At 39.5% G+C, this 25,248-nt stretch overlaps 2 protein-coding genes across 3 annotated transcripts in view; one reads left to right on the plus strand and one right to left on the minus strand.

Annotated features, from left to right (window-relative positions):
- Positions 1 to 4,791: 4,791 nt before the first annotated feature.
- LOC131435544 (importin-7) lies at positions 4,792 to 15,314 on the plus strand. The gene is made up of 10 exons (XM_058603553.1): positions 4,792 to 5,172; positions 5,744 to 6,654; positions 6,722 to 7,757; positions 7,826 to 7,957; positions 12,399 to 12,575; positions 12,650 to 12,786; positions 12,850 to 13,174; positions 13,245 to 13,401; positions 13,472 to 13,615; positions 13,683 to 15,314. The coding sequence occupies exons 1-10, from the start codon at positions 5,089 to 5,091 to the stop codon at positions 13,736 to 13,738; spliced, it is 3,159 nt and encodes a 1,052-aa protein (XP_058459536.1). The 5' UTR covers positions 4,792 to 5,088; the 3' UTR covers positions 13,739 to 15,314.
- Positions 15,315 to 23,163: 7,849 nt separating this feature from the next.
- LOC131434626 (rho GTPase-activating protein 68F) overlaps positions 23,164 to 25,248 on the minus strand; it is a 60,021-nt gene continuing 57,936 nt past the window's right edge. For both annotated transcript variants that reach the window (XM_058601538.1, XM_058601539.1), the window contains exons 8-9: positions 24,970 to 25,172; positions 23,164 to 24,912 (exon numbers count right to left, since the gene is read on the minus strand). In XM_058601538.1, the coding sequence (XP_058457521.1) occupies positions 24,398 to 24,912; positions 24,970 to 25,172 (718 nt within the window). In that variant the 3' untranslated portion in view covers positions 23,164 to 24,397. The remainder of the gene's footprint in view (positions 24,913 to 24,969; positions 25,173 to 25,248) is intronic.

Below are 25,248 nucleotides of genomic sequence, written 5' to 3' on the forward strand. Positions count from 1 at the left end.
ACATCGATGTTGGTTTTCAATCAAACTGTCAATGTCATGAAAATTTCATTATTTCTTTCTGTGTTGCCAGTAAATAACAAATATCCCGAAATCAGCAATGTGTTCGAACAGTGAGTTAGCTAGTACCATAAATTAAATAAACATAGATTTCCCACTGTACGGTGGCACTAACAGCACCTCTAGTGAGAAACGGGTGTACTTTTTTCCATTAGCTACTGTGGTTATATTAAATGCGCAGGCAACTTTATGCATGCATTTTAGGAGCATTCATGCACCCATTTCCCACCAGACGGCGCTTTTGGTGTCACGGGTTGCTCACCTACAGTACCATTACACTGGGGAATCTATGTTTATTTTATTTATGCTTTTACCGACAATCTGCGAAACTCTCGCCATCTAATGTCATATGTCAATTTTACATCCCACCACGTCACCATTTCTTGAGGAACTAGAAAAAAAACACGAATTGTGTGAGGGAAAGGATTTCGATATTTCACAAAAAGATACGTGAAGAAGATTCAACGGTCTACCGAGTAAGTGAAATTAAAAAGTATGTATGCACTTTTCCCAGGTGGTAGTGATCGAAATGTGCACACTTAAACCCAATTCTCGAGCTCGGTAAATTAACATACCGAAACAAATCGGCAACACACAATTTCACTGATTGCTAAGTAATTAATATTATGAATTCCGAGATTCGTTAAGTTGATTTACAGATATTTTGGCAAATTACATCTCCGAGATTTGGCAAAATCTTCTGCTGAACTCATCGGTGATTAATAAATATCCCGAGATTAGCAAATGCGTTTGCCGAAATTTTGAAGTATGTGTTAGCTTTTGCCGAAATTTGGCAACACATCTGTCATTTACGTTCTACATTTCCGCTTGGCACTACGCAGTTTTATCTGACAAAATGGTTCGGAGAAAATTTCTGGTGATCACAAGAAAAAAATGGAATTGGTTCGAAAAGAAGACGGGAGAATCTACAATCTATTCAGAAAGTATAGTAACTGTAAGTTATTGTTGATTATTTATGGAAAGCTATCTTACAGATCCTTCTTTCCCTGTCGGAAAGTTGTTATAGGTTATGTCGAAGTATTTCAACGGCGTGTCAACCAACATATTCGGCGCTTAGTGTGTGAGGACAAGTAATGTAATGTATATTTTTTGTGTGTTCATACGGAAATGAAATGAATTCTTGACCCCCAATTGATTTTTTACAATAAAATAAAAACCCTTCTCAATCCACCTAGTGGTGTGATAATGCCTTTCTCTTCAGATCTCGAACCTTCTTAGTCCACTTAGTGGAATTTTCATATATCGGTAGTAACATGTGATTAGGGCATATCGCACGATAGGCCCCTGCGAATGTTACAAAATATAATGATCATTTCTCGGTTCTACAACCACCATTTACACAATAATCGATATAATCTCGTAGATAGAAGCCCAATCTACGAAATTGTGCGCAATATACTTGAATTTCATGTTTAAAACTTGAGTAATGAGCATTATTTTTCGTAACTTTCAAAAGGGCATATCGCACGATATGCCCTAATCACATGTTAGTACCGATATCTTGAAAAACCACCATAGGGTTGGGTGGGGGTGCATGAAATTTTCGAAATCGAAAAAAAAATTTTGATGCCAAAAGTCTCAGAATTGCATGAAACGTCGAGATTTAGTGTCATCTCGAAAAAATGTTTTTTGAAAAAATCGATTTTTGGGACAATATCAAAAATTTTTCAGTCCCAGAAAGTCGATTTTTTGAAAAAAAATTATATTTTAGATAACACTAAATCTCGACGTTTCATGCAATTTTAAGATTTATGGCATCAAAAAAAACATTCCATTTCGGAGTACTCCCCCCTATGGTGATTTTTCAAGATCGAAAATTTTCAAACTTTAACCGCTGGGCAGCACCCCTTATCCATGTCCGATTTATCTCGAATTTTGCATGAGGACTTTTTTCGAATGCTTGAAATTTTTAACAATAGCGCTTTACGAAATTAGAGGTGATTCCAAAATATTGGCACCTTTATATACATTAGAGCGATAAAAAACAACGTGTTTTGTCGGTTACGTCACTTATACAATCATATCTCCGGAACCAAAAGCCAGAGCCATTTGATCTTTGCACTTGATCAATGGCCCGATAGTAGCTTTGAAATGAGCATAAGTTTGTTAAAATCGGTTCAGCTATCTCTGAGAAAATTGAGCGCGTATAAATATCTTCGAAACGTGCACACACTCACAGACATTTACCGATCTCGTCGAACTGAGTCGAATGATATATAACATTATGGGTCTCCGAGGCTCCGTTCAAAAGTCGGTTTTCCAAGCAATTCTAATACCTTTCTATAGAGAAAGGCAGAACGTATTATTTGTTTACTTTCAATTGCTGAAGGTTCAGTAGTTAGTAAATCTCACATCGTTTCTTTTTCCGAGCATTAGGTAATGGTTATGCCGAACAGATAGTAAACTTTTTTACTGAAAATTTCGGTAATAACTGACGTTTACCGAGACTCCGCGGTTTTATCTTTTGCCGAGATGATTACCGAAGACATCATTATTTTTGAGATTTTTTTAAAGAATTATCGTGCAACAAAATAAATTCGAATGTTTTTGCATGATAAAAAGCATCATTCAAACAACATTTTGTGATTTTATCGTGGAAAAATATTGAGAAATAAGCCGGTGAAGAGGTATTTTTGAGAACGCTTCCTTAAAAACCTGATTTGCGGTGTCCACTGTATCTCAGCCACAGACTAATCAGAAGTCCACAAATCAAAGCAGCATAGATAGAGTAAAAATTTTCTAGACCAAAACGTTTCTGTTTGATTTTGTGATTTTTTTTTAGGTTTTCAAAGTGAAAACTACGATTTTTGACGAAAAAATCTGCCATTTTGTAGCTGTAAAACCTCCCAAAAGTAACAAACAACGAAAAGAAAAACGTTGGGGTCTGGTTTTATATATGTAGAGAGTGTGAGCAAAATTTGATAAAAATTGGTGCAGTAGTTTTTGAATGACGATGGACACGGACTTTCGAAACCTGCTTTCGAGAAAAACGCGTTTAAAGATTTTTATATATAAAATCAATGGAAACAATTCATTATCCAAGGAAGCCCGCAGGGTTTAAGATTTTCAAAAAATAATTTATTTGCTTTTATAATTTGTTATAAAAGAATGTTTTGTCAAGTTTTTAGGTCGATCGAAGCAGAAATCTTGGGCATGTGCGCCGAGCTTTTGCTTCTTCGTAGAATGAGACAGCCATAGATAAAGGTCCATAACTTCCAAAGTTTCGTTCCAATAGGCTAGAAAATTTCACAGAATATTCTTGAAATGTTCTACTATAAGAAAATATAAAGAAAATAATAAATGATTTTTCAAAAATGTTAGACCCTACCCGCCCCTTAACTAATCAGAAAGATAATGGAGGGAAACGTTAACCACTTAGTCGTTTGACAATTCTGCTGTCCGAAAACAATGCTTCATTTTTTCATAATGGCATGTTTGATGCATTGTGTCTTTTGTATAATTTGTGAAAAAAGTCTAAGTATGCGTTTTGTTGATTTTTTACTTTATATTTAGGAGTAATAATTTCTTTAAAAGAAAAACAAGAGTTAATGGCTATGAGAACTCCACCTCTAGATATTTTTTCTGACTCTTTCCTCGCAGCTACTTTCAGTTCCTAGGATTACGCCGAAAGGGGAGGTTATTAAGTTTCGATGAATTTCTTTCATTTTGGCCGTGCTTTTCATGTGGTTGAAATTTTGGCTGCATACCAAAATTTTAGTCACATTTTGTCTAGGCAAAGAAAATTTTGAGGATGTGAGAATTGGCATATTATCGCAAAACTGAAATGTAGAGGCGCTGCTTGTTTAGAGATGATACTTTCAGCAAGAGCTGTCAAATCGGTAGGAAAATTTCTAATTACTCCACCTTTTCAACGATTTCTTTTGAAAACGGGCAAATTCATTTGAAAAATCGTAGTAGAAGTTGAGGAAAAAGTTTTTACTCTGAGGTGGTAATGTTGATCTTAGTTCATTGTGCGAAATCTACCGTTCATTCAGAATAGAGCATTAAACTTGGTTTGATGCCATTTTTCAAATGCCTGGAAATAACAAATAAAGTATCCAAAATAAATTGTACTCGATCGCTATACATTCTAGTCCTTGAGAAATCATCATTACACTAGTTTCTGTATTAAAAATGTTGATCCGAAAAAAACCTAACCTTACCCAATTTCACACATTTCTGAAGATTTTCCATGTTTAATCGTAGTTTACACTAACAAAAGGAGTAGTAATCACTTTGAAATCAATTATCTTCTACTCCGAGTGTACTTTTATTGCTGATATCTATTCGTACTATTGAATAAACGATAAAAATGTTGCAAATCACTACTGCCGATATGAAAATTTCCGAAAAAATCCTCCTTTTCTTGGTTCCATTTTTCATTGGCAGATGTCGCTACCGGTAAATCAGCTTTGCGACAATGTGCCAATACTTATTTTACTAATTTCTGGGTCTAATCCACCGTCAAAGGGTCATTAGTTCCGAAAATTCGACTGATAGATGCGGGTCGTTATTAGATATTGTATTTTATTTGTGTTGAACGTGCATGTTTTACAAGAAAATATTTTATATTTGCAGTAATTTCAATCAAGCGTTAACGCAGTTGGAAAGATGGATTTAGCAACATATTCCCGGCATTTGGCAAATGTGTATATGTGTTGCCCTGTGTCAAAATTATCGTAACAGTGTGTGCGTAAATTGCGAGCAAAATTTTCGCCGTCTATCAAAAAACCACACCATCGCCGATTTGTTCGCAGTGTGTGAATCACGGCAGTCTTTAAAGTTTTTCGTCCTAGCGCGGAAGTGTAGACGAAACTAAGTTCCGCGTGTGTCACTGGAAGTGCTAAATAAGTGCACACAGCGTTTCAAACGGACTGAAATCGAAGATAGGGATTTTGTGTGGCACGGCAGTGGTTTAAGCCTAGTGTGCGCTATTGTTTACCGCGTGCAGTGCGGATATTGTGTATCGGAACGAACCACCGAACAGCGGTAAAAAATTAGCAAACAAAGATGGATAACGCCAAGATCTGCGAATTACTGCGGGCCACAATCGAGCCCAACCAACGACTCCAGGCGGAAGAACAATTAAATCAGGTAAAGCACCACCCGAAACCATGTGCTCTGCCATTTGCACGGGCGGATTCGAAGTTTCGCTGTTCTACCACTTTCCGGAGCGTCAAAACATTGTTGCTCCCCTATCGGTACGCTATTCGGCCCTCTAAACGCTACAAATTCCGAGCAATTTCGCTTCTGCTCCGTCGAATTAGCATGCACAGTGAAGGGGCATTGTTGCAAATTGTTAATCATGTTTCGTATTTCTGGCCATTTTTTTTGTCATCCTTGTTCGGTCGTTGTGTGCCGATGTGTTGGTGTGATTGCGTGACAGACCAACTTGGTTATTTTGACGTTGCGGTTTGCGTGACGCACAGTGTTGCCAATCAATTTGATTGACGGGATGGGATGGGATCATGCTTTCGTTTATCAACGAATTTGTATTATTTTCCAGTTGTTATTTATCCGATTGCATTCGATTTATAAAACAAACCGTTGAATGTTAATCGAAAATTATGATGTTTGATGAATTTATCGCAGTTAAACAGAAGTTGGTTAATCTGATGAGAATTTTTCGACTTTAACGACTAAAATGTGTTTCACAATCTTTCAGGTCCATAAAATCATTGGCTTTCTGCCGAGTCTGCTGCAGGTGATCATGCAAAATGATGTGGACAACCCTGTTCGCCAGGCCGGTGCCATCTATCTGAAGAATTTGATTACCAGTAGCTGGCAGGACCGGGAAGCGGAAACCGGCAATCCGATTCCGTTCTCCATTCACGAACAGGATCGTGCGATGATTCGGGACACGATCGTCGAAGCCATCGTGCTCGCCCCGGACATAATTCGAGTACAGCTGTGTGTCTGTATTAACAACATTATCAAGAATGACTTCCCCGGACGGTGGACCCAGGTGGTGGACAAAATAAGCATTTATCTGCAAAATCGAGATGTCAATGGATGGAACGGAGCTCTTCTGTGTATGTATCAGCTGGTGAAAAACTACGAGTACAAAAAATCGGCTGAGAGAGCTCCCCTGACGGAGGCCATGAATTTGTTACTACCTCAGATGTACAACCTGATGTTGAACGTAATCAATGATCCATCCGAGCAGAGCGTTCTAATGCAGAAACAAATTTTGAAAATTTACTACGCCCTCACACAATATGCTCTGCCGTTGGAGGTAATCACGAAGGAAATCTTCTCCAACTGGATGGAAATTTGCCGTCAGATCCTGGACCGTCCGGCACCCGATTCCGCTCACATCGACGAAGACGAAAGGCCGGAGATGCCCTGGTGGAAGGTGAAGAAATGGGCCTCGCACATCGTTCTCCGAATGTTTGAACGCTACGGCAGTCCGGGGAACGTTGTCTCAAAAGACTACAACGAATTTGCTGACTGGTTCCTGCAGACATTCACCAGTGGACTGCTCAATGTGCTGTTAAAAATTTTAGATCAGTATCGAAACAAAATCTACGTTTCCCCGCGGGTGATGACCGACACGCTCAACTACATCAAACACGCGTAAGTATAAACGAGCCGAAGATGATGGTTCCAAGCCGAAAATTATTTTCCATTCCACAATTCGCAGTGTCTCCCATGCTCACTCGTGGAAAATGTTGAAACCGCACTTCATCGCCATCATCCAGGACGTCATTTTCCCGCTGATGTCATACTCGGAAGCCGACGAAGAACTGTGGGAGGCCGACCCGATCGAGTACATTCGCCAGAAGTTCGATGTGTTCGATGATTATACCACTCCAGTTCCGGCTGCTGAGACGCTCCTGCACAATTGCTGCAAAACACGGAAAGGTGTCCTACCTCAGGTCATGCAGATCATCATGCAAATAATCAATGCGCCGAATCTGAACGCCAAACAAAAGGATGGTGCTCTGCATATGGTCGGTTCGCTAGCCGATGTGCTGCTGAAGAAAAAGATTTTTAAGGAACAGGTCGAAAATTTGATAATGCAGTACGTGTTTCCGGAGTTCAATAGTCCACATGGTCACCTGCGTGCTCGAGCCTGCTGGGTTTTACACTATTTCAGTGAAATCAAGTTGAAAAATCAACAAGTTTTGGCGGAAATTATGCGACTTACCTCGTCTGCGCTGCTGAACGACAAAGAGCTTCCCGTCAAGGTGGAAGCGGCGGTTGCCTTACAAATGTTCCTCATTTCACAGGACAACGCGTCCAAGTACTTGGAAAATCAGATCAAGGAAGTAACCATGGAACTGCTGAAGATAATCCGCGAAACCGAGAACGAAGATCTAACCAACGTGCTGCAGAAAATTGTGTGCACCTACTCGGATCAGTTGCTTCCGATTGCGGTTGATATCTGTCAACATTTGGCCACCACGTTCAGTCAGGTGCTGGAGGCGGATGAAAATTCCGACGAGCGGGCAATCACGGCTATGGGGCTGCTGAACACGATGGAAACGCTTCTGAGCGTAATGGAAGAACACCCGCAAGTGATGCTGTCGCTGCACCCGATCGTCCTGCAAGTCGTCGGTCACGTCCTGCAGCACAACGTGAACGAATTCTACGAGGAAGCCTTTTCACTGGTGTACGATCTGACCTCCAAATCGATATCGCCCGACATGTGGAAGTTACTTGAGATTATCTATCAGGTTGGACGGTTTTCTAACAATTGAAAAAAATTTCCAACAACTAAAATATTGATTGTTTTTATTTTCAGCTATTCCAGAAGGATGGAATCGACTACTTCGTAGACATGATGCCAGCCCTACACAATTACATAACTGTCGATACACCTGCATTTTTGTCGAATCAGAATCACGTCCTCGCCATGTTCAATATGTGCAAAACGGTAATTAGTTAACGATCAGCATAAAACATTAATTCAAAGGAACTTATATGAACAGCTAGCATCTTGGGGTTGTTCAAACTTATGATGTGGAACAAGTCAATCAAATTTGACTTCGACTCTTCAGTGCGTAGCAATTTATGATGAACTGCTAGCACGACCTGACAGCTCAACATAAACCGCTTGGCTGGCGTAAAGTTAATGCTACTTGCAAAAAACTTTTTACTATTACATCGGAGTGTAATGTCTAAACTGACGTCTCGGACGAAACAAGTTTCGGCTTGCTAGCCGTATAGATTGTGTTAATTTGAAGAAAAAAAGAAAATTTTTTTTACCCCCAAATTTATGCTTGGTACTCATATCCATTTTGATTTGATTTTCTTAGTTCAATAGTAACAAACAGTTCTCATAATTCATTATTGATGTGCAATCGTAAAAGCGCAATCACTAATGGCTTCGATCGATAAGGATACGGATGTGATACGAAACTTTCAGTTTACGTATAAATATTCGATGAACAACGTAACGCGGATGCAATTATTTTTATTGCAAAAGTTGTTGCTTGCTCACGTGTCTTGATATTCAACAACTTTACGCCAAACTTGTGTTCAAAATTTTGCATGTATGTGGCTATAATTACTGCATTAGAAGTCGCTTCCGTGTTGGCGATTCAATGCATAGGGCACTGGTCTTATAAACCAGTGGTCGTAAAATGCTTTTCGAGTGTAAAATGAAATGGTAACCATCGAATTTCACAAATTTTAAAAATTTGTTATATTTTCAAGATTGAAAATTTTTCAAAGTTTTTAATACTTTGGAACACATCTCAATACATTTCAAATAGTTAAAAATCATCGATAATCGAAAACTCAAATTAGAGCCGCAACTCTCCATTTATAATTCTGGCCGGAGAGAATTTTGGTTATCGAGTTAATGTGCATGCCTATTCATTCAAACTTGCTCACTACCAACAGCGAAGACAATAAAGGCACTTGAAGTTGAGCAAGCAAAACTTCACATGACTAGGTACGACTGACGAGGACATTTGATATGCAATGTTCAAACTCACTCATCAAATATTTAAAAATGGAAAATAGGCAATGAACTGTAATAGGCTATCTAGGATTATGTACCTAAAGGTAGGATTTAATTTTTTTTGTTTCGATTGTAGAGGTTTTAATCTTAAGGACGTTCACCTCTTCGGACCAAAAAAACTTTCTAACCCTATGTGCGTCCCCAGGATTTAATTGAGCTTTAAATTCTGATTATCAAGCTTCTCGCGAAAATATTTTAAATTATATGATTTGATCAACAACTCGGGATTTTAGGAAGTTACAAACTACAATTACTAATATCTAGGTTTTGGAATAATCATTCACCGGTGAATGAATATATAGATTCCATTGCATTATGAACGAACAATTCCACCACTCACAATGAGGACGTCTTTCCATCCAAAAAGAACCACACAAACAAAACGCTAGTGGAAGCAAATATATTCCACATATGCACAGATGGTACAGCGTGCTGGTATTAGAGTCTTCATGAAGCACAGAAGCCGTGAATAGAATATTCTCTCTCGTAGTCTGAACGTCGTTCTTCTCACAAAACAATTCATATTAAGCAAACTCTCTTCACGGGGCTAGGAAGTGATAAAGATTATATATTCAGTTTTCGCTAACAGACTGATGACTGGCTCTCCGAACGTGAACGGCTGTTTATGATGAATTTATGCCACTAAAACTGTTGCATATCACTTATTTAATTCGTGTCAAGTTAGTAGAGGTAAGAAATAAGTAGCCGGAGCGAAGGATTTTATTTATTTATTTGTCGTCAAACTATACTATACTGCTATCGATATCATTGTCGTCAACCAGTTCGGCCGCGTTTTTAATTTGCTCCAAGAGCCGCGGTGCGCGAGTTTATTTTTTTGCTTTTTAATCAAAACAGTATTGCTTTTAGTTTATTATTCACTGTGACCTGCGAAATTTGTGCTTTGGATACCACCGTCGACTCGGTTATGTGGACATGTGTTGGATGCCCACGAAAATTTCACGCCACCTGTGTTGGAGTGTCTATTCAGCGGGGTTCACTGCGGAGAAGGGATAGAAGTGTTATTGACGTAAACTCTTATATACTGCCGTGCTGTGAGTACTGTCAAGAGCTTGTTAATGCAAAAATGGACCGCGATAGACTAGTTGAACAACAAAAGCTTCTTGAACGTCAACTTCATTCAAACACGGAAGTTGTGCATAAACTTTCGATGCAACAAGAGAAGCCAAGCTTAGTTCGTGAGGCTATAGATGCCCAAAAAATATTGCTTACGACTATAAAAAATGAATTGATTTCAATAAACAAAAATATCAGCTTGACCGGCAGTGTTGTTGCCATTAAAAACCATGTCCCCTCATTGTTCGATACAGCAATGAAGGAAAACGTGTACAATGACTTAAAAAAACTGACTTCCGAATTATCATCTGAGTTACGTGATATGAATAACGAGCTAAACCATATCAACCAGCTATCTCTTGATACTGCGGCCAGCTGCACCATGAACGTAAGTTCGACATTGGCCATTGACATTCTTGACGAAATCAAGTCTTTGTCAGTACATTTGGTAGCAGCGAAGAAAATGGGCAAATACCAGTGTCCAATGCCTCAGGCCTCAGTTTGGCGGCAGAATTATGCAAAGTAGATAATTCTGGATGGCGCTTTCTTGGCGCTAAAAAAGTATGGAAATCGGACTGGAGTGACTACGATGCGCGAGAATCTAGAAGACTACATCAGCAGAAACAAGTTGCAAAAGCTAGAAGTCACGAAAAGCAAAAAAAGTTATTCAAGAATTTGAAAATGGACAAAACTGTATACAACAGCAGCAACAATTTAAGAAATCATAGTAATTACAATGAGAATTGCAATATTCGTGGCACATGTTATCCTAGTAATGATCATCTAATACGAAGACAACCCAACAGACAGAGTGCTTCTTGCTGCTGCGAAATACCGCTTTTCCAAACCGTTTGCAAATAATAGACCAACCATTCAATTCCAAAGAGGTGAGATATTGAATCCATATCCAGCGAATGACTCACGACGATCGCCGCTACGATGCAACCCGATGAGTCTAAAAGGTGCGTCAGCTACTTTGTACGGCGCGCTCAATTCTCAGCACTGTTGTTTTCGTCGTCATTGACACACCCCTTAGGAGAAGAAAACGACGACAACTCTATTGATTATAATGCTTATCCAAATGCTGCACAATTTAATAAGTCATCATTGGAGGTCATAGTTTATGGCCAGAATTTTAATAGAATGAAAAGTGCGTTGAAAATGACTGAAATTTGTAATAAAATATTAAGTAGTTCTTATGCAATAATCTTAGCTACAGAAACAAGCTGGGATAAAAGTGTTAGGAATGAAGAAGTTTTCGGCAATAATTACAATGTGTTCAGAGATGATCGCAATTTACAAATGTCTGATAAGAGATCGGGTGGTGGAGTACTAATTGCTATTTTTACAAAATTTAATGCTGAGATCATAACCACTAGAAAAATTAAAGAATTCGAGCACGTGTCGGTGAAAACTCGTCTGGCAGAGGAAACACATATTTTCTGCTCAGTGTATTTTCCCCCAAACAACACCCGTAAAGAAATATATGAAAAGTTTTTCCAGATTGCTGAAGAAATCAAAACTAACCTTCCTTCCGAAGTGAAAGTACACATTTATGTTGACTTCAACCAACGTGACATTGACTTTTTCCCAGACTCTGAAAATGAGAGCATCCTACTAACAGCTCGACAGTTATGTCTGACATTACCCACCCGCCTTTTTGTATGCCAAATATCTTACAAATGCATGTAACACCCAGATCTGGTGTAATCTAAAAAAAATGAAAATGCAAATTTTTCAAGTGTCAGAGTGCCTTAAAAAAATGTCGGTATAACACCAGATCTCGTCGTCTCATGCATTTTTAGGACAAAACAAGAAAACCGCGTAGCTTCGGAAATCCGCGTAAAAAAACGCATAAAAACAACGTTAAAAAGACAAAAAAGGTGTCTTGTACTACGAGCTTCTCAAACCAGAGGAAATACTACTTGCTACCAACAACAATTGATGAAATTGAACTAAATTTTGCTCGAAAAACGACCAGAATGCTTCACAATATATGAGAAAGTCATCGCCGCAATTACAGAAAACGGGTTAAAAACTTCATTTCTGAACTCAAATGGGAACTTTCACCTCACCCGCCACGATTCCCAGACTTGGCCCCTTCCGACTATCATTTGTTTACATCGTTGTCTCACGCGCTTACTGAGCAGCACTTCGAAATGGTTTCAAGACCCAAAGAACAGTGTTGTGAAGAATCCCGTAATAATATATATGAAAATATGAATAATTTGTGCAAGGTTAGATGGATTAAAACAAGTTTTTTGTTTCTCTCTAGATATTGACAGGCAACACCACGGAGGAGGCAGAATGCAGTGCCGCTAAGCTGCTCGAGGTCATCATCCTTCAATGCAAAGGTCGTATCGATGAGTGCATTCCGAGCTTCGTTGAAATGGCACTCACTCGGCTGACACGAGAAGTTAAAACATCCGAACTCCGGACAATGTGTTTGCAGGTGAGTGTCTCTGTTCGAGTGGAGAAGGATAAGTTGTGACAAAGGTGTCATAAAACCGTGTTTTTTTCTGGCAGGTCGTCATAGCCGCTCTTTACTACAACCCGCAACTGTTACTGCAAGTTCTTGAAAAAATCCCTCTTCCGGTCAGTAACGAATCGATTGCATCGCACTTTATCAAACAATGGATACACGATTCCGATTGTTTCCTAGGGTGAGTTGAACATTTTGCTTTAAAAAACGTTACCGAACTGATAATGTTAACAAAACTTCACAGAATTCACGATCGTAAACTGTGTGTGATTGGACTGTGCACGTTGATTTCGCTCGGAGACGGCAAACCGGCGGTGTTGAGTGACCTGAGTGAAATGATCATTCCGACGCTGATACTGATATTCGACGGGCTGAAACGTGCGTACGCGGCCCGTGCGGCCGAGGGCGAAGAGGAAGAAAGTGAGGACGACGATGACGACCTGGAGGACGGCATTTCCAGTGACGAAGACGAAGTAGACGAAATGGGACCGTCGTATTTCGAGCGAGTGGCCAAAATGGCTCAGGATAAAGCCACCGAGCAGGGTTTCGAGTTGAGCGCCACAATTAAGGTGTGTAATGAATATCGATTGCTCTTTCTCAATTCCTCAAGGCGCCTAACAGGAAATGATTAAATTCTAGGATGCTGATTCGGACGATGAAGACGACGACGATGATGATGACGACTCTGGTGACGAAATGGATGAAACGGCACTAGAAGGATTCACCACTCCGCTAGACGACGATGATAACCCAGAGTGTGTGGATGAATATATCGCATTTCAGGAAGTGATGACCAGTAAGTTTTATTAGTTTCTTACTGCAATTGACACTTCTCTCGTCGTTTTTTTTTTCCTGTATTTCGACAGATTTACCCAATGCCGATCCAAACTGGTACAACATGCTTACCAGAAACCTGAAACCGGACGAAGCGAAAGCATTGCAAGAAATTCTCGTACTTGCCGAACAGAAGAAGGCGGCAAAACGTTCCAAGGAGATTGAAAACAGTGGAGGTGTGACAAACAGTTTGTCTGTTCACGACTTCGGTTTAATTTTTTCTAAAATTTTCTCATTTTGCAGGATACCAATTCACGCAGCATCAGATTCCAAGTTCGTTCAACTTTAGCGGTCAATAGTAAAAAAGCAAACCGAACAGCGCAGCGACAAGAGAAACGAATCTTTTTTTTTTAAACGAAAAGAGGTTGAAACTATAAAACTGTACATTAGGTCGATACACAATTTTAGGGAAAAAAGCAGAAGAAAGTATAATCGCTAGGTTTACTAGGAACATATTGTATTTTTGTCTTTAAAGAAGAACAAGAACAAAAAAACCATCACTACATTGGTTAGAAAATTATAACACATAACAAATTTGCAGAAAAAAAAGGGGAACCGGATAGCGGAACCGAGCTGAAGGTTGACATGCGTTGTTAAACAAAAAGAGAAAAAAAAGGAAAGTGTCGTTTTATTGCGTCAACACATCAACTAAAAATGCAAGAAATAGTTATGCAAACTTTTGAGGAAAAAGAAAAAAATCAAATCGCTTCGGAAGCACATGTTGACACATGTTTTGTTTTGTTCTTATGTGTTATGACTGTTCGAGTTGTGTTGAGCCAAACAAAAAAAAATAGCATCGGAATGGATAAGTGTAATAACCAAGCATGTGCATGAATTCAGGGATAAGCTTGCATTAGGCAGCACACACACACACACTTTTTGACGCAAGGCATTGAATATGTATTTATTTGAAAGTTTACACACCGAAACCGACCAAAACGACCGAGCACCCCCGGTTCGTCGAACGGAACCTTTCATTCGGAAACATTCAAAATTCTAATTGTATTCTACGTACGTTCGGTACCTGTGTCTCTGTACCAGTGGAAAGGATTTTTTTTTCCCCTTTCAATCAGTGAAATCTTCAAATTAACCCAGTCTAATTTATTACAACACCTGATTCGACCAGATAAAAAAAATGTCTTGTTTTATTACTATAAGAGATATCGCCTTGTCTTTCCCTGAAAGAAATTACGAAACGATCGTACTGCCGAAGGACACCCGAAAGTATAAGGTAAGGCCACATTTAAATCTAGCCATAGTATATTAGGCATCAATTTATTTTGTCAAGACGTAACTGTGTGGCAGAGACGTACCTAGGACAATTTGCGCCCGAGGTTGAATATGATTCGCCACCCCATCGTGGGAAGGATAGCTGCTTTTGTCCAAGATTTTCGATTTTTTTATAGTAGTAATTAGAGTGCCTATAACCAGAGTGACGACAGCTGTTCGTTTGGAATGACAGTTTCCAGTTCCAAACAAGCAAACGACCTGTCAATCACAATCACCTCGATTCTGTATTTCGATCGAATGCGAAATTTTGCATTCTGTTGCTCGATCGAAGTCGAGTTTTCCATACAAAAGCATCACTCGATCGAATTACAGAATGCAATTTTTTACATTCGTTCGAATAAATCCGACTCGATCGAAATACAGAATAGGGGTGAATGTAAAGCTTACGACACTGGATTAAATGTTTCGAATCTCGACCATTGCGACCGGAACACGTCACTACCCTAATGATAATACCCTAGTTTTAAGTTAGTCGTTAATCAAGATTAGAAAATACCCTCGGCATCTTAGAGCTTTAGCAGTGTGCCTTTAAATATATTATTATTGAATAAAAAAAATAAATGTTTCGAATTGTTGCCAACATCATGGACGATAAGTTGTCACTCCGGGTATAGACCCTCTAGTTGTAATATGTTGTTTATATTGAGAGAGTTCTCTCTTCACGAGAACCCAATATCGCATGATAGGTTGCAACTCCGGGCAGGTAAATGGATTTATGCCATTACACCAACATCTTTGGCGTAGTGACAAGATGCCAAATTATATCAGAATTGCGATGGAGTGTCATGGCTGTAAAGGAAAGGTAACAATCTCTTCTTTAGGCATTCTTTACGATATGTTTCCTTGTTGAACGTTCCGGTAATGATGAAGCTTTGGCTTGCTCGATTGCCTACCAAATCAAACAGTTTTGGAGGAAGTTTGCTTGTTTCTTTGTCTTGAAATGTTCCTCTATGCTTTTCCGTTGCATGGCAGTATGAAAAGACATTCCATATTATCACACAGAAAAACTTCGTCAAATATTCGCGATACAACTTGCAAGCCGTCACATTGGCCCTTATTCTGCGAGTCGAGTGACGTGACTCGACAAATCTCACCTCACTGTCACATGACTGTAGTCACCCTATTCTAGGAGTCGACTCGGGTGACGTGACAGGTTCATTCTATGGTGAGTGAGATGGTGAACCTCAAGTGACGAACGATTCATTTCCCAAACGTCAAAACGAGTGGGAAATGTTGCCGGTTGTGAGGTTAATTTTGGAAATGTTGCCGGTTGTGAGGTTCAAATTTTCTCGATATAAATTTTTAGTGTTGAATTTGTTTTCGGATTCCGGTTTATTTTTTTCGAATCACGAGTTCCGTTGCCGTTAGTTAGTATGAATTGCCGTTAGTTGGTATGAATAATTAATGTCGATAATCCTGGAAATCGCTACAAGTTACTGGCCTTAATATATTTCTGAATCGTTTGCAACGATCGGTCTTATTTGCAAAGTACGCTTCTGAGGAGCGATATATCAACTGTATAATTTGTTTATTTGATTTAAATTAGGTATTAAGTTTACCTACATTGCAGTCCAGACCACTGTCACTCACTCGAATAAAATGCTTACCGGTGGACAAAGACCCGTTGTAACATTCTTGTTCAAGTTGAAAGGATCGTACAGGATTCCTAATTGTATTCTTCCCAGCTAATCTCTCAACAATATCGAGTAGTTAATAATGGCTGTGGTTTAGGCAAGGACGAGTCCAATTAAAGTGTTGGTTTGATTATGGTACAGTGTGCTGGTATTAGAGTCTTCATGAGGCACAGATGCCCTGAGTATAATTTTCTATCTCGTTATCTGAACATCCTTCCTCTCACAAAATAATTCATACCAAGCCACTATGCTGAAGATTGAATATTCAGTTTTCGACTGACTGATGATTGGCTTTTAACGGTCAAATGTTTCTGAGAGTTTCGAATGACTTTGGGCCACATAAACTGTTGCATATCATTTATTTAATTCGTGTCAAATTAATACTGGGTAAGAATTCTTAGTTACACTTAAATATTATATATAGTAGCAGGAGCACAGAATAAGCGATGACGATTTGGCGATCTCAGAAAATACTTAGCATTAGCATTAGCATTAGAGACCGCCCGTGTGTTGCTACTCCGTTATTGATCTGGACCGATTGAGATTGCAAAATGATTTTTTGAAGTAACATGTTTGGGAATAACACATTGTTTCACACTGTGCAAACTGTATTGAACCATGCATGCTGATCAATACCGACGCCGGCCACGTCCGAATGCAGATCTACTTGGGAGGGAAAGGATTGTTAGTTCGATGCATGTTGCTACTAGGAACAGAGGAATCCTCTGCATTCCCACATGCATCACAGGAGAGGATACTTTGTTAGTAAATGTTTTAATAATGTTATCATGTGTTTATTGCTCTGGGTAGCCGGCTACCAAGAATGTTTTAAAGTATTATGGTTTTATGTGTTACTTTGTGCTGGCAATATAATGCACGAAACAGTCAATCTCCGAAATTGACAAAACTCCGGACAGCCGGCTGTCGAGTATGCAGTCACTACCTTTCGCGTTTTTTAGTCATGCAAAAAAAACACATGCGGATTGATAAAAAAAAAGGTATCATCTCACTGCTAGGTGGATTAAACACGTTTTTTATAAATGAAACTACGTGATACAAAACAAATGAGCGAATAGGATTTAGACAAAAAAGTTGATTCATTGCATTGAAATATTCTAAACAGTTATTATAAAATCATTTTAAATCACCAAACAAAGGTCGACAGATTTCACACGCGTCTTGATTCTTTATTATTTCGGCTTTATTATTTTGATTATTTATTAAAATTATTAATTGGTTATATTAGTTGATCTGGGCAGCCGACTACCGAGAAAAATATTAATTTACTGTTTGAAATATTAATATTAAGTGTTTTTTACTATGTATTCAATATACCGATATATGTTATCTCTGTTATTAACTTTGTAATAGAAACGGATTTGCGCAATGGTTGATTTTTATCATTCATTTTATAATCCTGAAAGACAATCAATAACATGGAAGAAGAAATCATTCCTAATAAAACTTTTCTCCGAAGCTAGACGGAAATTGATAGGTTGAATAAAGAGATGATTTAGTAAAATAGAGCAATCAGAAGTAAAACATTGAAAATATCTGATAACTGAAAGGAAAAAGAAACTCCTGCAATTGTCGCCTTTTACGACATGGAAGCAGGAACCCAGTGGATCTATTCTTGGTTCATTTTTTTCCGCCGGATTCCACACGGCATCTAGGCTGGTACAGTCCGGAGAGAGCTAATAGGTACTATCAATCTCCTAGTGGACCCCAGCCCAAGATTTGGCGATCTCAGAAAATACTGCAAACAAACTAGCACTTTGTCTGCTAGCTACTCGAGAGAAATCAACTCCTGCACTCCTGCTACTTCTACAAAATCAAATTCCTGCTAAATAACTTTTAGTTGGGTTTAATCGAAATAGTGCATGAGACTAAATCAACAGTCTGGATGAAAAATAAATATATAATGATTAATATTCAGCATGGAATATTTTGTACATTTTTGCAAATTTAGACCTTAATAAAAAGTTTTATGGTCTGCCGTTGACTTTTTTTTATGTCACTTCGGGTTCTAGAACAACAGGGCAAGTGTGTTTAAAATGTATTCTTCCATGTAGAGCAAAATGCAAAAAAGACAAACTTCTGTAAACTTGCCTTAAAGCTTTTTATAAATTATATAGGTTGTGCTATATGCTTAAACAACTTTCCTTGTTCAAAATTCAAAGCTTTTTTTTCCTTAGTAACATTTATGAAAACATGAGTTATATGAGAAAAGCATCATTACACCACATTATGTGGGTTAAAACAGTTTTTTTACAATAATCTGTGCTTTCGCGCATTTCGTGAGTATTAGTCCTTTCATCCCAAAGTGTTATGAGCCTAGTCCATCGTGCTCATAAAGTTGTATATAATAATTTTACAGCTCAATCTCTCTTCTAATTCTCTGGAAGTATACATTTATCCTAATGTATGAGAATTGAATTGTTCATAGGAAATCTAAAATGTAACAACCTAATTGGTACAATTAATTTTGTTGTTTAATAACAACATCAAACCATGTTAAAAAAGTCAAAGATTTGAAATTATCTAAGATTTTTCGGTTAATATTCCTCCTGTCACTTGCTTTACCGGTACCGACTTTGAAACTCACTGCGTAGTGACTCTTGTCACCCAGATTCGACTGCAAGAATACGGTGAGTGTTCATTGAAATTCACCCTGGTGACTTTTGTCACTTCATTCGACTGTCAGAATCGCGTGACTCGGGTGACTCGACTTATCTCACCTCACTCGACTCGCAGAATAAGGGCCATTCTGTTTATCATAAATACAGAATCGGGGTGTATACCTTGCCGGTGCTTGAATGCAGAGCCGTAGTGAGATTTCTCATCGACGGGCGATTCATCCCCGACGTCATGAAGGTGCACACTTACCGCAGTGCCAACATTGATTCTGACCACTATCTTATCGCGGTTTGTATGCGCTCAAAACTATCGACGATGCACAACACTCGTCGCACAGGTGCGTACGTTCGTACTGCAGAGGTGATCGACAGATTGAAGCAGTACTATGACGAGCATCTGAATGGCGAAGCACAAGATACAGAGAACGGTACAGGAATCAATCTGGGTGCAGCACGCTCAGCCGACGACAGATTCCCAGCCCCTGATCTGTCGGAGATAAGTGAGGAGATCGGCAAGCTCAGGAACAACAAAGCCGCGGGTAATGACCAGACAAGCTGCTTAAACATGGAAGAGAAGCTCTGGCTAGAGCGCTGGACTGGATGATTTCTAAGATGTGGGAGGCGGAGATTCTACCGCAGGGATAAAAATCCGTCTACCAAAAAGGATAATAAGCTCGATTGTTGCAATTATCGCGCAATCGCATTGCTTAACGCCGCCTACAAGGCACTCTCCCAAACCCTTTGCCGTCGTCTATCACCAATAGCTAAGAAATTCGTAGGGCCGTACCAAGCGGGATTTACCCGGAGCCGGCGCCACTACGGATCACATATTCGCGATAAGACAAATATTCCAGAAGTGTCGTGAATACAACGTACCCACGCATCACCTATTCATTGATTACAAAGCGGCATACGACACAATCGATCGAGAACAGCTATGGTAGATAATGCCCGAATACGGTTTCCCGGATAAACTGACGCAATTGGTCAAAGCAACGATGGATAGAGTGATGTGCTACGTCCGAGTATCTGGGACGCTCTCGACTCCCTTCGAATCTCGGAGAGGGCTACGGCAAGGTGATGGACTCTCTTGTATCTTGTTCAATATTACCTTGGAGGGTGTGATTCGAAGAGCGAGGATCGAAACGAGTGGCATGATCTTCCGAAAGTCCGTACAACTTTTTGGCTTCGCTGACGATATTGATATTGTGACACGTAACCTTGAGAAGATGACGGAAACCTACATCGGACTGAAAGCTGAAGCTAGGCCATAAATGCGTCAAAAACAAAATACATGAGAGGAAAATGCTCTAGAGAAGAAACACTACGCCTCCCACCACGAATATTGATAGACAGTGACGATATCGAAGCGTGTATTTGGGCTCACTGATGACCGCCAATAATGACACTAGCAGAGAAATTCAGAGACGTATTTTGGCAAGAAATCGTGCGTACTTTGGACTCAGAAAAACCCTTCGATCAAGAAAAGGCCACGAGACCTGGACTATGTTGGCAGAGGACCAACGCGCCCTTAGTGTTTTCGAAAGAAAGGTGCTGAGGACCATCTATGGCGGAGTGCAGATGGAAGACAGAACGTGGAGAAGGCGTATGAATCACGAATTGCAGCATCTGCTATCGAACGGACAGCGTAAATCGGACGTCTACGATGGGCTGAGCATGTCATAAGAATGTCGGACGACAGCCCAGTGAAAATGGTTCTTGAATCTAATCCGACTGAAACAAGAAGAAGAGGAGCGCAGCGAGCAAGGGTGATCGATCAAGTGCGGGGTGATCTCAGAAGCATCCGTGCATTGAGTGGCTGGCGACGAGCAGTCATGGACCGAGTTATGTGGAGATGTATGCTTGATACAGCAAAGGATACCCCAAAGCTGTTAGGAAAGGTAGGTAAGTACGTCGAAAAATAGACATATTTTCTGTCCTTGCCTTTAATTAGTCTAACTGTGACACGTAGTTTTTAGCTCCGCAAGGGCAAAGCCCACGAATGATCCGTTTACGACACCCTTTGTTTGGCTCCTGCAGTCATTCAGCCTTCACGTCGATCGATTCGAAATATTTCGATCGAATGTGCAATTTCCGTTCTGCATTCCGTTCGAGTTGGGTATGAACTCGAATTTCGACGATCGACTTGCGTACGTATTAGTTATTTTCGATTTAGAATCATTCTAATTTGTTTATACAAGTGTGACGGTTTCTTTTACTAAGAAATTAATAATATAAATAATATAGAACGTGTAAGTAGTGTTGACAGCTTTGATAGTTAGTGTTCGAAATTTCAACTGTTCACGAACGAGAGTCGATCGAATCATACAAGTCGAACGGAATGAAGAATTCAAAATTCGAACTCGAACGAAAGTGAAGATTCGTTCGTATCACAAATCCGTCGGATTGCAGAATCGGGGTAATTGGCTCGAAAATACACCTTGACTTGCGAGCTCCCCCTTTAGTGGCCTTTTACGACATGGAACAGGAAACCAGTGGATTAATTCTTGGTTGAAATATTTCCGCAGGATGCCACACGGCTTACCTGTTTGGTGGACTTATAGCACCGGGGCAGGTGGACCGTAGAGCCATTAATTTATCATTTCATTTCAAATCAATTGTTTTACAATCGAAAACAAAGTTGTTTGAAATCGGTCAAACTGTTTGCCCGTTCCACTTCCAAAAATACTCTCATGACCATCTTTAACGTGTAAAAAGTGCATGTGCCAAGTTTGCTGCTATTTTACCGAGTTGTTTCGGAGTTATGCCGAAACATACAAATTTTGTGTCTGTAGATCTTCCTTTTTAGAGACACTTGTTACCTTTCCACGCGTATAAATATCCATACGATCATCACTGAGTTCGTCAAAAAAAAATCGAGTGTCCCTGCTAGGAACACTTAGTACATCTCTCCTTATGGCCACCTCTGAAGCGCAAGAAGTGCCTGTGCCTGGGAGTTCTTCATATATGTACAGATTTTTTCTAGAAGATAATTTCTGACACGAATTTGGGCTGATAATTTCTGGCACAAGTTCATTCAGCTTGATTCGGTTAGTTCACAAATGCGGGTTTTAGCTCGACAACATTTCCGATACCCAGACAGAAGTATCAGCGAAAATACATTTGAACTTAATCATTGGTCACTTTCTGGAGATAATAGAACAATGTGGATAGACAAAAACTGCGAAAATTGAGCGGAGAAAAAAAAGCGTTTTGTTGGTTACGTCTCCGGATCCGGAAGCGACAGTCGATTGGTTTTTGAATTTGATTCACAACCCAAAAATAGTTTTCCAACTAAGCCTAAGTTTGTTAAAATCGGTTCAGTCCTCTCTGAGAAAATCGAGCGGAGAGAAGTCTCCGGAGCTCCGATCAAAAGTTTGAATTTTCAGCAAATACATTTCCTTTCTATAGAAAAATTCAAAATAATTACGAAGCGCAATGAAAACAAAGAAGGTGATCGATAGCAGTGTTGGTACACTGAGGTTTATTTTTACGCGGGGGATACGTACCACGTAAACAAAAACCGCGTAACTTCGGGAATTCGCGTAAAAAACCGCAAAACTAAAGAAAAAAAAATTGTTGTTCTCAAATGTCTTAGAAATGCATGAAATATCCAGATCTAGTGAAAACTCAAAAAAAAATTTTTTTTTGAGAAATTCGACTTCGAGACTTAGAGAATTTTAGACCGGGTAACTTCGGAAATCCGCGTAGAAAAAAATCGCCAAATGGAAAAAAAATTATGCCAAATGTCTTAGAAGATTACACCAGATCTCGACGTTTCTAAGACAAAATATGAAAACCGCGTAATTTGGAAGATACGTGTAACTTCGAAAATCCGCGTGAAAAAACCCGCGTAACTTCGGAAATCCGCGTAAAAAAAGCCACGTAAAAAGAAACCACATTAAAAAAAACCGCGTAAAACACCAGTGTATTATTATTGTGGATTGTTGACAAGGAAGTGTTGCAATTTTCTTGATACCGGTGAAAAAGAATTTCCATTTCGAGGCGGATATTTATAAGGTTGCTATGTTACTGAATAATTTTCGCAGTTCAAAGAAATGTTTTCCATGGCAACCGAGAAACACCTCCTCGACTGTGTATTTCGATACACAAAGAAAATGGTAGAATTATTGTCATCATTACAGTGAGAAAAAATAATCAATGTTTTACATACTTCATTCAACCGCTTTTTATTTTTAATTTTTTTTTAGTAAAATCTCTGTACATGATTTCTGAGTAATATTTTCAGCGCTCATTGCCCCCCAAAAAACTTCAACGGTTAACTATAACTTGCCACATATAATGTAATTCGTTTTAGCAAACGATGTTTGAGAATCTATTCGTCTTTTCGCATCTTGCTGTCGTTATTTGTTTTTTCTTTCTTTTCTGCAGCACCGCTAAGTATATATTACGTGTTCTCCAATTTTATTTGGTTGTTATTTCAATAAAACAAAGAGATACCGGACTAGAAGCGGAAAATACCAAGATACAATGGGTTTTGAGTTCTGACAATCGTGTGACACTATTTTACGGCGGAGTACAATAGTATAGTGATAGTTTGGAACTGGTTAAAATGTTTTTTTTTTGTTTTTCTAATTGAGCTAATAATCCTACTGAAATTGATATATTCCCAGACTGTTTGTTTTCGCTTCGAATCGATTTTTCATAAGAGGTATGAAATTATTTCACTTGTTGATGGTTGATAGATGGACGCGAACCTCCCGTACCTGCTGTGTCTCCGTCACTTAGCAAGAATTGAGTTTTTTTTCAAAATTCCATTTACTAACAAATTTCCTTCACCATATTTATCAAACGGGGAAAGCGTACGTGTTAGACATGCAGGCAGATGTGGACAGAGTTTTCCTGTATGATCGTTTTGGCGCACCAGGATGTCCGCAGACATAATGATGACAGATGCCTGAGACCGATTCAACAATTTTTTTGTTTGTTTCTATTTTAAACCCATTCTTTGGTTTTGATCCGCTGGTCGTGATTTCAAACGTGTGCAGACTCGGCTGCGTATATATAAATTATTCAAAACATCCTTAACAATTTACTGTAATAATGACTATTAATGTTTCACTTATGATTATTAGTTACACTGCTTAAAACTCTCATTTTCACACACATCTGCAGACACATATCCTGAAAAAACTGGTCACTGTTTTATCACTATAACACGAGAGAATGTTCTGTTTGAGAGTACACACAAGTAGTCAGTGTCACATCGGGAGGTGAAACTTCATTAAACCAGAATATGGACAGGAAACAAACTACTTGTGCGTCTTCCATTAAAATGTATACATCCAGGAACGGACCAGCGCAAATGCACATCACATGCCTCAACGATAAAATCATTTAAAAAAAAAGAAACGAACTAAACTTAAATCAGCCGCTGTTAATCGTAGCCTCCATCTTTTTTGTTGATATCCACAAAATAGATATCATCCTGATGCTGCAGAACGTAATCGATGAAGGCATTGATCGGTCCGATCTCATCCAACGACATCTGTGCCTGCTTGGGCCACACCAGATTGGGACCGAACACGATCGCCAGATTCGACGACGTCATCTTGTTGAAATCTTTCCGCTCCATGATCTTCCCCAGGAACTCGACGATGTACTTGAACAGTTCGTAGTTTTCCTCCGGTAGTTTCTCGCGCAGAATTTGCTTCACGTTCCGCGATCGTTGCTCCTCGGTGGTCCACTCGGTAAACTGAACGATATCTTCGTACAGCTCGTAGGTGAGTAGCGGTTCCTCCAGTTCGCGCAAAAACGTTTTCAGTAGCGCAGCCGCCACGTGAGTGTCTTCGTTCGTCAGATTCACCTCTTCGCCTTGGTTAATCTTTTCACGCAATTCTTTTATTCGGGTATAGTTGCCCGATCGCCGGAAGATGCCTTCGGTATCGATAACTGCAAAAGGAAAAAGGAATTAGAATGAGCCGAAAGTAAACGGATCAGATTACCTACCGTCTGAGAGCGACAGATGATCGACACATTTGCGCACGATCGGTGGAATGCAGTTGAGGCAGGCACTGTTCTCGATGATGAACTTCAGGGAAACACCGAACTGGTTCGTTTTCGGGATGTGTTCCATCGAACGGCTACTCTTCAGACTAGATTTGCTACCTCGCAGCGTGTACCGGGTGCTGTTGTTAATTTTCTCATCGAATCTGTTTCGTGGTTGGTGGGAAGAAGAAACATGGATGTCAATGGTTAACAAACAGACTTGTCACTGCCGCATATGAA

This window comes from Malaya genurostris, chromosome 3, assembly GCF_030247185.1.
Source record: "Malaya genurostris strain Urasoe2022 chromosome 3, Malgen_1.1, whole genome shotgun sequence".
In the NCBI taxonomy this organism is placed as follows: Eukaryota; Metazoa; Arthropoda; class Insecta; order Diptera; family Culicidae; genus Malaya; species Malaya genurostris.

Bases quoted from the DNA above. Each gene is read 5' to 3' on its own strand.
- LOC131435544 (XM_058603553.1), top strand. From the start codon at position 5,089: ATGGATAACGCCAAGATCTGCGAATTACTGCGGGCCACAATCGAGCCC. The intron at 5,173-5,743 runs GTAAAGCACCAC...ACAATCTTTCAG, and splicing joins CGGAAGAACAATTAAATCAG to GTCCATAAAATCATTGGCTT. The intron at 13,175-13,244 runs GTGTGTAATGAA...ATTAAATTCTAG, and splicing joins AGTTGAGCGCCACAATTAAG to GATGCTGATTCGGACGATGA.